The sequence below is a fragment of the Furipterus horrens genome, unplaced genomic scaffold (genome assembly GCF_987537825.1).
Source record: "Furipterus horrens unplaced genomic scaffold, mFurHor1.1.pri manual_scaffold_13, whole genome shotgun sequence".
Classification (NCBI taxonomy): Eukaryota; Metazoa; Chordata; class Mammalia; order Chiroptera; family Furipteridae; genus Furipterus; species Furipterus horrens.
Genome location: NW_028327183.1, coordinates 50,588,226 through 50,599,760, shown reverse-complemented (window position 1 = coordinate 50,599,760; position 11,535 = coordinate 50,588,226). Strand labels below are relative to the sequence as shown.

General features: G+C 56.7%; 1 protein-coding gene across 1 annotated transcript; it reads left to right on the top strand.

Annotated features, from left to right (window-relative positions):
- Positions 1-5,593: 5,593 nt before the first annotated feature.
- On the top strand, positions 5,594-10,272 carry KLK15 (kallikrein related peptidase 15). Its single transcript, XM_090259559.1, has 5 exons — positions 5,594-5,633; positions 8,306-8,462; positions 8,738-9,018; positions 9,141-9,277; positions 9,897-10,272. Exons 1-5 carry the CDS (start codon positions 5,594-5,596, stop codon positions 10,047-10,049), a joined length of 768 nt encoding a protein of 255 aa, XP_090115685.1. The 3' UTR covers positions 10,050-10,272.
- The last annotated feature ends 1,263 nt before the right edge of the window (positions 10,273-11,535 follow it).

The following is an 11,535-nucleotide window of genomic DNA, read 5'->3' as shown; positions in this document are numbered from 1 at the left end:
TTTGTGTGGTTGGCTGAAACATGCACCCAAAGGTGGTCTACACCAAGCGAGGTTGCGATGCCAGAAGGTCCTCGGTAAACTGGGAAGGAAGCGAACCGAAGGCTTAAGGAGAAGGAATGTCACAGTGGGTTTATTCTTTATTAGTTATCCGAGGCCTGCTCACCGAGAACACGGCTTTCACCAGGCTGCGACGAATAAATCTTCCAAGGGGAGCTCCAGCGTCCCGGAAAGGCCTTGCGCTCGCTCTTCTCTGCGGGTCAGAAAGTAGTGGCAGCGCACGGCCCAGCAGCGCGCGGGGGCAGCATGCGCTCCAGCCGCAGAGGCCGGCCGGCCGGAGCGGAACCCGGCCCGGGGAAGGGAGGTCGTGTTGTCGCTTCTGGGAAGGCGCGCTTTGTGCAGCAGCAAAAGCTCAGGAAGGACGGGGAGGTGGGGATCCGGCAGAAGACAAAAGACGGAACATGACGGGGTGATGAGGGCCAGCCCCAGGGTGCCCCAGAAGCTGGAGCTGCTGGAGACCCAGGCCAGGAAGAAGCAGGCAGCCACGGCCTCCTCCTCCCCCAAGACACAGCCCCGCCCCCACGCGCGGACCTCTGCAGCTGACCCCATGGGCAGCAGTGTGAATAGAGGGAGCCCTGTGCCCCAGAGCCTTGGTATGCAGCCCGAACCTTGGGCAGGCGGGCGGCCTGGCCTGTGGGCAGGTGACCAGCAGGTCCGTAGCGTGTGGGCAGCTTCCCAGGATGCGAGAAATGAGCAATGGCCCCGAGGACACAGTCACCAACTTTCTGTGCCCTGCCCCCCACCTCTTTCAAATCCTGTGTCCCCTGGTTTAACCGAGAGCAATGAACCTGGCTTTGTGTCATTCCTCAGCAGTCACATGCTCCTGTGAGCAGGCCAGGGCTGGGACCGGAGGCCGGTGCACTGACCCAGGCAACGCCTGCAATTTCTGCAGACCAGCCACATGCTCAGGGAAGGGTGAGAGAGCTTCTGTGCATGGAGCCTGAGAGCTGGCAGGGGGGTCCTTACCTCCCCCCAACCCCAGGTGACTCATGCCAACCTCCTCACTCACTTGCACGCCCTCCCCGGTCACCCCCTCTGCCCGGCCAGAAGTATACCTTCCCTGTCCTGCCTCAGAGGGATACCAACCCTCCAGTCCTATGCCACCATTGAGTCCAAAAGCATCTTTTTTTTTTAAATCCTCACCTGAAGATATGTTTATTGATGTTAGAGAGAGTGGGGTGGGAGGGAGAGAAACATTGATTGGTTGCCTTGACCGAGGATCAAACCCAAAACCGAGGCATGTGCCCTGACCGGGGATTGAACCTGCCACCTTTTGCTGTTACTGGTGGACGCTCCAACCCACGGAGCCACCCAAGCTTCTGCTCAGGACTCCGTGCAGAGCATCTGCCACACGTCGTTGTCCACTGTCCCTGGGCCATCCACCTCCTCGAGCCTGGGCAGCCGGCGCCCACAGCCACCAGGGGGAGCCGGGGAGCGCCCCAGTCGGAGCTCCGCGGGGCCCTCAGCGCCCAGCGCACAGCGAGACATCTTTGCTCTTTGGGGACTCGGCTCAGACACACAGGATGCTGGCAGGAGCTCCAGGTCCACACAGCAGAGGTGTCTGGATGCCAGACCAGGCTGGAAGGCAGGCAGCAGAGAAGTTCCTCGCCTCTTCTTTCTCTGACCCAGGAGTCTAGGCTCCCAGTTGCCTCCAGAGACTGTCTCCCTGGAGGAGGGGGTGCAAGATAAGGCTTGTTCCTTTTTGTTGTATCCTCATCCGAGGACATGCTTATTGATTTGAGAGAGAGGAGAAGGGAGGGAGGGGGAGAGGGAGAGAAATGGCGATGTGAAGGAGAAACATCTGAAAGAGAAATATCGATTGGTTGCCTCCAGCGCATGCTCTGAACCCCAGGGAAAGAACCCGCAGCCCAGGCACGTGCCCTGGCTCGGAATCCAACCGCAACCTTTCAGGTTTACAGGAGGACGCTCCAACCCACTGAGCCACACTCACTGGCCAGGACAAGATAAAGCTTGTTCGTGGGGGGGTCGGTCTCAAAAGGCCTCAAATGCCAGGCTGAGGGTGGGGACCTGTCCAGGGGCGGTGAGGAGTCACCACCAGGAAGGGCTGTGAGCAGGCAGGGATGGGGTCACCTCTGATGCCACCTGGGGATGGGTGGAAGGGATAGGCTGGAAGGTGGGAGTCCAGGGGGGAGGCTGGGGTGAGTGTTCAGGGGCAGAGGAGGATGCCTGAGCTGCAGCCAGGCCCAGGGGAGAAGGAGTGGTGGGGGCTGGGGGGAGCGCGGCTGGGAACCTCTGCGCTGTAGGAATGAGGCAAGGCTGGGGCGGAGGTTGCCACGTGACTAGGTGGACAGTGGGGGTGTCCCTAAGATGGGGAATGAGTTAGGACACAATGAGGGAGAGGGGCCTCCCAGGAGCAGGAGGCCGCCCTAGGCAGGAGTTCAAGGTCAAACAAAGGAGACACGTGTGGTTGGTAGTTGAACCACAGAAGTTGATAAAAGACTCGGGGGCGGGGGAGGAGCCAGGCAGAGAGCAGGCTTTGGGCTGCGGTGAAGGTGAAGGACATGAGGGGAGATGCCCGGGAGGACACTGATCACTCAGGTCTGACTTGCCAGGGTGGGAGGGAGGAGGGGCGCGGAGGTCAGCCCCTGTGGGGAAGAGAGTGCCGCCCTGCTAGCGAGCTGGGCCACGGGCTCTGGGTGTGAGATGCCATGCTTCTCCCATATTATCTGTGGGGGTCTCAAGGGCCAGGGACCTCTAGACATTGGCCACTGATCTCCTAAACAGTCAGCCCCTATCTTGCAGCCCCTTCCCATAAAGGTAATGGCTTTCCAAACGTGGGGTGGGGCCGTGCCTGTGATAGGTCCCATCCTTCACTGGGTGACCTGAGGTCAGTCCCTCCTGCTCTCTGGGCCTCCTCATTAGTTAAACAAGCCAGGAGAGACTCTAGAGAATTGCTCGGGGCCTCTAGGGTTGTGAGGCACTTCAAGTTCAAATTCCCAAAGTTTTAGGTCATCTCGGTAATGATCCCCAGCCTCCTGAAAGCAGAATCCAGATGTCAAGCTTCAAAACCCAGAACTGAGACTACAGAATCCAGAATGAAGACTCCAGTCTCCTAGTCGCTAAATTCACACTCTTGGCTCAAGAGTCTAGGAGTCTAGGAATCAGGGCAGCCAGGCCCATGGCCAGCCTCTTAAATATACCATGTGGATTGGAATCTCCAGGCTTCATACTCCCAGGTTAACCCATAAAATCTCAGCATCTAGGCCTAGACTCCAGGATCCAGGATCCAAAACTCAAAATCTAAAATCTCCCATTCGTACTCCAGGCTCCAGTCTTCACACAGCAACTGTGAAGGTTTCTAATCTGAAGTTTTAGATTGAAAATGCCACAGTCCCGACTTCTAGTTTGGGTGCTAGTTTCAAAGGCCCAGGATCTAGAACCTAAGTCTGAGGATTGTCACTCAAAAAAACCAGGCTCCAGAATCCAGATCCAAACTCCAGAACACAGACAACTCCAATATTCATACACTGGATTTCAGGTCATGAATCCCCAACTCTAGACTCCCGAATTCAGAACCCAGAACTAGAGAACCATCATCAAAGATCCAGAACTAGAGATCTGGATCCAGAATCCAGAACCAGAAGTCCAGGTTTAGAATCCAAGATCCAGAACCCAGAACTGAGAGGTCTAGACCTCAAGATCCAGAATTGGGGATCTGGATTCGAAATCCAAGATCCAGAATTGGAGATCCAGACTCAGAAACCAGCATCAAAAATCAAAGATCCAGAATCCAGAATCAAGGGCTCAGGATTCAGAATCGGGGACCCAGATTTGGGACTCCAGATCCAGGTCCAGCATTTCAAGATCCAGAACCGTACTCCGGGCCCAAAAAGTATGGCTCTAGAATCCAGTTTCTGCACTCCAGACCCCAATTCCAGATTACAGACTCCAGAATCCTGGCTCTATAGTTCAATCTCCAATTTCCAATTCTTGCCCTACAGCCTCCTCCCCCTTGAGAAACTGCCAGAGAATTCCTCCTTGGAGACTCAGACCAAAGTTTCAGCCTAATAAATGTTTATGAGGTCTCATCTCCCACCACACCAGCCACCTAGGCGTCCAGCCTGTAAAGCTGACTGTCAACCACTTCCCACCCCACCCTACCCAACCTCCCTGGACCCAGGTGGGGCTGGAAGCTTATAAATTCAGGCATTCAGGTGCCGGCTACCCTTCTTCTGGAATCCAAGCTGCCCTAGATGCTGCTGGAGAAATCTGGAGGGGGTGAGATCTTTGGGACCGGAGTGGAGGAGGGGGTTGAAGGGAGACACAGTCTGCCCTGAGGGGGACACATGGACCCCCCTGAGGGAGTTGAGTGGCAAGGGCATCTGGGCAGGTCCATGGGTCCTTTACTGGAACTGCAAGTGGAACCTCAACCAAGAAAGGGGAAGGGGTTTCAGGGGCCGAGGGATGGAGTCGCTCAGGAGGATGTCCCTGAAAGCGCTTGTACCAGAAGCGAGAAGAGGGTCAGGAGTTATCAGAGGTTCAGGTCAGCTCAGCACAACACAGCACACTGAGGCGTGTCACGTGCGCACAGGGTGTCAGGCTGGGCAGTGCAGGGGACACCAAGGGAACCCCAGCTGAGCACTCCCAGGGTCTGTGCTGTGGTGGAGGCAGAACAGACACCGTGGGACCTGGAGGAGATGCCTCCCGGAAGAAGTGGGACGTGAGCCTCAGGTGGAACTTGGAATTTCGAGGATGAATTTGGAAGGTTGCCAGGCAGTCCTGGGAATTCCACGCCGCCCACCCCCGTGCCACCGGGAGTTCTCTGTCTGGTGGGAGAGGGGAACACCACCGCTGGGGGAGGTCAGAAAAAGCCTCAGCTGCAGCAGACCTTGGAGGGAACAGCTTGCCTGGGAGGGGAACGGCCGTGCAAAGGCGTGGAGGCCTGAACTTGCAGGTCGGAAAAAGGAAGAACAGCTGTTCTAGAATGTTCTGTTGAGAGGATCCCAGCCAGAGGGGCTGGGAGGTGGAGAAGCCACTCAAGTCCTCAAAAGCATGGCTGGGGGCTGGGACTTTAACCTGGGGACACGAAGATTCATGCGGGCTGTGAGCAGGAGTGGGACGTGGTCAACTCCGGGTGTAGAAAGACCCTGGGAGCTCCGGAGTGGGCTCCGTAGGCTGGGAACTTGAATGAAGGGACAGACTGGGGGAGTGGGGAGTGGGGCAGAGAACCCAAGAGACTGTCTAGGAGACTGGTATGGGGTCTGGGGAGAATGTCTCCTGGGCCAGGGCCTTGGAGACGGGGAGAAACCCGGGGCCGGTGGAATGGTCCTGGGGTCCGATGGGCTGCTGGGGCACCCAGGGGTCTGTGCCGGTTCCTGGAGGAATGGCAGACCCTCTGGAGAGGGGAAACCTGGGAGGAAGAGCAGGTGGGGAGTGAGAGTGGTGAGAAGCTTCTCAAGCAGTAGGTAGAATAACAATGTCTGCAGGGGTCCGGACAGGAGGGGCGGGGGGGCCTCACCCCTGTTGGCTCTCTCCCCTCCCCAGACTTCAGCAGAGTCCTGGCTCCTCCTCCACCATGTGGCTTCTCATCTTCACTTTCCTGCTGATTCCAGCAGGTGAGGTGGGGGCTGTGGGAGTGGGGGCACCCCCTAAGCCACCCCTATCCTGAGCATGCCCAGGTTCACAGTCTGTCAGCCCCTGCCTTCCCCAGAGATGCTCTGACACTCTGCCCTCACACCTGCCCCCCCAGCCAGCTACTGACTTCCTGGAGTCCTCACTCCACCGTGGCAGGTGTCAAGGGCCTGGGGCTGCTGCAGAGACCCTGTGTCACATGTGTCTCTCACTGGGGTGGCACCGACCCAGGCTTTCAGTTCCAGGGCTGCCCCTATCTTGCCATGTGACCTTGAGGAAGTGACTTCACCTCTCCAGGCCCTGGTGCTCTCTAGTTACTTGTGACAGGTTCCCCCACTGTCCCAGCGTCTAGCCCAGGGGAGAGCCCTGTAATGGTTGCCAGCTTTGCTGAGCGCTCAGTACCTGCCGGGCTCGGCGCTCAGCTCCAGGAAGGCTCATCTGGTCCAGTGAACATCTCTGTGTGGTGGGGGACAGGGCTGTGGCTCTGAGACGGGCAGCCACTGGTCAAGGTGACCCGAGGTGGCAGGGGAACTCCAGACCGCGTCCATCCACCACCCACGGAGAAATCAGTGGTAACCTGATGCCTCCACCCTGGAGGAGTGGAGGGTGGACGTTCATTACCTCCCACATACACAGGACCCTCTTGCCCCTGGGAACCCCTCCAACCTTCCCCCACCCCCTCTGCCAGTGTCCCCCCGGGCTCTGTCCGTCCTTTCTCCTTCCAGCCTCCTGCCCGCCCACAGTACCCAGCTGGCGCCTCCGCCCTCCTCCAGCTTGGACTGGCCAGTGGCGGCCGTGGCGCTCAACTGTTCAGCCCGAACCCTCTGCCCTTCCCTGAAGGACGACCCCACCTTTCCCCAGTTAAGCCCCTTGTCTACCTCCTCCAAGCTCCCTCCGCCTTGCCAGAGCCCTTGGCCCCGTTCCCAAGCCTGGCGGGCAGAGTGTGGGCATTTGGTCTTGCTGTGCAGATCCTGCCCAAGCATGGGGGTGACTGTGTGCCGGGCTGTGACCTCGAGGAGACCTATCGATGTTTCCTAGTGTCTGAGGGCAAGGCCCTGTGACCTTTTTTTTTTATAACTGATTTATTGTTTTTCTATTACAATTGTCCACTTTTTTCCCTATTGCTCCCCCCAACCCCCCGCCCACCCCTTCTCCCACAGTCAGTCCTCACCCTGTTGTTCATGTCCCTGGGTCGGCCCTATGATCTTGAAACATCCCTGTCGATGTCGTTCTGCGTGGTGCCGTTTGGGGGGGGGGGGCAGCTGCAACCTGTTCATGTGCATGATCCGGGTGCCCACATGTGAGACCTGATGAGTGAATGGCCTTGAACTCCAAGCAACCAACTTGGGGGCTGACCTAGCGATGGATAAATATGTCCTGTCCTGGTTGCCTGAGTCTCCAGCTATCTGTCCTTGACCTTGAGTGCCCAGACCTGTGTCCACATGTTGGCCCAGGGTCTGATCTAGCCGGTCCACACCTGAGCATTGGCCCTGTGAGTCTCCAAAGTGGCTTGGGGATGAGTCAGTTTTGACCTTGACTGCCTTCCTCTGGGCCTGGTCACGCATCTGACTTAGCTTGACCAAGTCTGTGTCCACAAACTGAACGCCCATGCTTCACGTCTGCATAAGTAACCCTATGAGTACTTTATATAAAATAACTAATATTTATTAAGCAGTCACAATGTGCCAGGCATCACACACACACACACACACACACACACACTCCTATTTAATCCTTACAATAATCCCAGTTTACAGATGAAGTCAAATAATGTGCTCAGAGTGGCACGTTTGGACGCAGCCGGGAGGGATTACTTTATCACTCCAAATGTAACCTCGATACTATAGACCCAGGTCTGTGGACAAGTTTGGGGGGGGGGAGGCCAAGTGCATATCCATATCTCTTCACATGTACCTTTATTAAAGGTCCCACCTTGTATGTCCAGACCCCACGTGCCGGTGTGAGCACCTGTGGCCTCATATGTACAGACCCGCCCCAAGGATGCACATCTAGGTCTGAGCTTCTGTGTGCAAACCTGTGTCTGTGATTGTGTGTGCGCGCACATGCTCAGGTCTCAACCATCCCCATTGCCACACACATACGAACCCCTGGGCTGCGATGCTTGAAGCTGCAACCTGCGTGCGCACGAGTGAGCTTCAACTTCAAGGGCTGTCCGTATCCGTTCCTGCGCCTGGAAGACCAGTTGTGCCTGTTTGCTTGCCCGTGACCTTGTGTGGTCATGTCTGTGCCCCCATGCGTATGACACACTGCATTTGGCCGGGATGTCCAGACTCTGGAGCCAAGACTGTGTGTCATGCATAGTGAGTGGCCACATCCATTTGATGTCTTGACAGCTCAGTGACCTTGAATGGCTGGACTGTATCCATTGTCCTCGTCTGCACTCCCAGTCACAGAAGACTTCTTGCCATCTGGTCCCTTCCCTCTCCTCTCTCTCTCGAGTCCTGTGGTCCACAGATGGGGGCCAGGGACGGGGGTTCTGGAGGAAAGAAGCAAAACGTGTAAAAGCTAGAGAGAAGGCCGTGCTTAGAAATCAACAGCAGGGAAAAACACCTAGTGAGGGCAGGGGGCAAGAAAAATGCAGGGAGCAAGGAAAAGGATTCTGTCCTCAGAGACCCCTCTCTGTCTCCTCCTCCAGCGGCCCGGGGTGACAGCGGCAAGTCGCTGGGAGGTGACGAGTGTGTGCCCCACTCCCAGCCTTGGCAAGTGGCCCTCTTTGAAGGCCGACGCTTCAACTGTGGCGCTTCCCTCATCTCCCCGCACTGGGTGCTGTCTGCAGCCCACTGCCAAACGCGGTACCAGGCGCGGCTCCGGGTCCCCAGGGGGCGTGGCGGGACGGGTCTAGGGATCCGAGAGTCTTGGACTCAGGAAGAAGGAGGTGGAGCCTGAGGATGGAGTTCCAGGTGTGCGCGTGACTATGGCCACGTTGGTCCCCCCGGGGGGGGGGGGGGGGCTGGAACTCTCGGCTTGGGGGGCTTTACAGGGAGGGTAATAGATATCCAGGTTCCCAAAGGGTTAAGGAGTCCCAGGCTGTCCGATCTTTGATTTTTCTGTCTACTCCGCCTTCCAGCAACGTGAGGGTGCACCTGGGCGAGCACAACCTGCGCAAGCGCGATGGCACCGAGCAGCTGCGCACCGTTTCCCGCCTCATCCCACACCCGCGCTACGAAGCGCGCAGCCATCTCCACGACCTCATGCTGCTGCGCCTCCGTCGGCCTGCGCGCCTCTCCCCACATGTGCGCCCCGTACCGCTGCCCACGCGTTGCCCCCAGCCCAGCGAGTCCTGCGTAGTATCCGGCTGGGGCCTGGTGTCTGACCAGTCTGGGGCCACGGGAAACCCAGAGTCCCCAGGTGCGTGAAATGACGGAGCTGGATGTCAGACCTTTCGGGACCCTATCCTCCGGGGCTCTTGGGCAGAGGGAACAAGGGCCTGAAAATGTATGGATTCGCTCCAAGTTCACTGTCCTCCCCAGTGGCTCTCCCGGATACGTTGCACTGTGCCAACATCAGCATTATCCCCGCCACATCGTGTAGCAAGGACTACCCAGGGCACCTGGTGAGCACCATGGTGTGTGCCGGTGTGGAAGGCGGAGGTACCAACTCCTGCGAGGTCAGAGCCAAGGGGGGCTGTGCCCTGAGGAGTGAAGAAAGGGGCCAGGTTTGGGAGTGGAAATGGATGGGCTTTGGCTTGCTTCGTGCCAGAGGAGAGCCTAGGAGCAGGACTGGGGATGGAGAAGGAAGAACAGTTGGAACGCGGGGGAGGCTGGAGTTAGCGACGGTGGTGGGTTTGGGCTGGGGGTGAGGTGGATGATATATGTGTACAGGGTGGTCGCTTTGGGGTGGCACGGGCTGGAGTCAAGAATGGGGAATGAGTTTGTTTTGACTTTAGTTGGGAAATATGTCAAGGTTCAATTGGGGGGTGGGTAAATTTTATTCAGGATGCAAAAGACGTGACCATGGGGCTGGGTTGGGTTGAGTTGGGTTGAAATGAAGGCGGCCGTGGGTCTGGTTGGATTCTGAATGGGGAAGATGTAGGGGTTGGGGTGGGTGGGGCTGGACATGGACTGGCTGAGTTGGGTTGGGTTGGGTTGGGGTTAGGTTGGTTTGGGTTAACCTGGGTTGTGTTGGGCTGAGATGGGGTGGGGCTGGATTGTGACTGCGTTCATGAATGGTGATTAGGATGTGGATGGGAACACCGGATCCCCTCCAGCTTCCCCTTCTCCCCACAGGGTGACTCCGGGGGACCCCTGGTCTGTGGAGGCGTCCTGCAGGGCATCGTGTCCTGGGGAGATGTCCCATGTGACAGTACTATCAAGCCTGGTGTCTACACCAAAGTGTGCAGTTACTTGGAGTGGATCAGGGACACCATGAAGAGGAACTGAGGGTTTTGTTGGCTTACCCAAGCCCCTCCTCCTTCTTACCTTCCCCACCGTCCTCACTCCCGCATGGGGCAGAAACTTCCACAGCTGCTCCATCCCGATCTGGGACAGAATCAAGCCATTGCCCAAGATCCCGCCTGTCCAAGGCCCAGATGTTAGCCAAGGACTTGTCTTGCCTGAAGTTAGAGCTGGTGGTCGAGGTCACCTGTTTAACACCAAGATAACAGCACTGATTCAAGTTTCTCTGTAAAAGTTTCTGTGGCTTTTTTCTGGGGATGAAGGGAAGTGGGAAGCAGAGACTGGGGGGGGGGGGGGACCCAGCTCCAATGTACACTGTTCCTCTTCACCCACTGTCCCGATCTCTAGGTGAGGAGAAATAGCAGGAAGCAGGGCTCTGTCCCCTCACACATGGAATCAGCTGTGTGCTCTTGAACGAAAGACTCAACTTCACTCCACCTCAGTTTCCCCTTCTGTGAAACAGGGATCCTCAGAGTGCTCACCTCACAGGGTAGAAAAGATTAAATGAGGAAATTCATATAAGCTGATTCAGCTAAGGCCTGGCACTGGGAAAATATATCTCTGAACCCCAGCACACACTAGGTGATCAAGGATGACTTCATCTTCTTCAAGGTTTAGTTTGGAGCTTCCTGGTAGCCTTGGCAAAAAGGCAAATACTCTCCTTTCCTTAGGCAGGTTCCTGACCTATAGCAAAGGCTGGGACCATGTGAGCTGCTTTCATTTTACTAAAGAGCCAAGGGAACATGTCAGAAGCCTATGGGTTTACCATGGAGGCTGCCAGAATCCAGTTTTTTATTTTCCTCAGAGATCCCAACAGTGTGATTTTCAAGGTCACTGAATGTTGAAGTACTTAAACCTGGGCCCTGAGACTTAAGTCTTCTATTGGGAGAGGGAAGATTGGAACTTGTGAAGAGGACGCTCTTGATCTTGGAAGGCAGGTAGTCTGGGATTCCTGGGACTTCGGAGGACATAACCCTGAACATCCAGATCTGGGGAACAAGTTGCCGGGGTAGGGGTAATGGGATCCCAAGATTGCTTGGGGGGACAATGGATTTGGAAATGCTAGGGGACACATTCAGGGAGACCACTTGTGGGGTCCTGCTAGACCCGGCTCCTCCACCGCCCCATTAATGCAAGGCTGGCCAGAGGGCCCCTGGTCAGAAGGCCTGGGTACTGCTTTGGAAATGGATTGTAATTCCCTCCTTATCTTCCTTTGGGAGTGCCTCTTGACCCTTTCTTTCTGAAAGTACACACTGAGGTCATGTAGTTTAGAGTCACGTGCCCCCTTTGTCTGGGACCCCTTAAAACAAAGCTGGGACTCAGGGAGGCGCAGTCCTGCTTCCACGACCTGCCGCCGGCAGGCGGTGCTCCCTAATGTGAATGATTAAGGCCACGTCTGCTCCATCCAGCCCTCCTGGGGTTTTTTTTGGCTTATCCCGAACAAGCAGTCATGATCCCCGGGCTTGACCTC

Bases quoted from the DNA above. Each gene is read 5' to 3' on its own strand.
- KLK15 (XM_090259559.1), top strand. From the start codon at position 5,594: ATGTGGCTTCTCATCTTCACTTTCCTGCTGATTCCAGCAG. The intron at 9,019-9,140 runs GTGCGTGAAATG...TGTCCTCCCCAG, and splicing joins GGGAAACCCAGAGTCCCCAG to TGGCTCTCCCGGATACGTTG. The intron at 9,278-9,896 runs GTCAGAGCCAAG...TTCTCCCCACAG, and splicing joins GAGGTACCAACTCCTGCGAG to GGTGACTCCGGGGGACCCCT.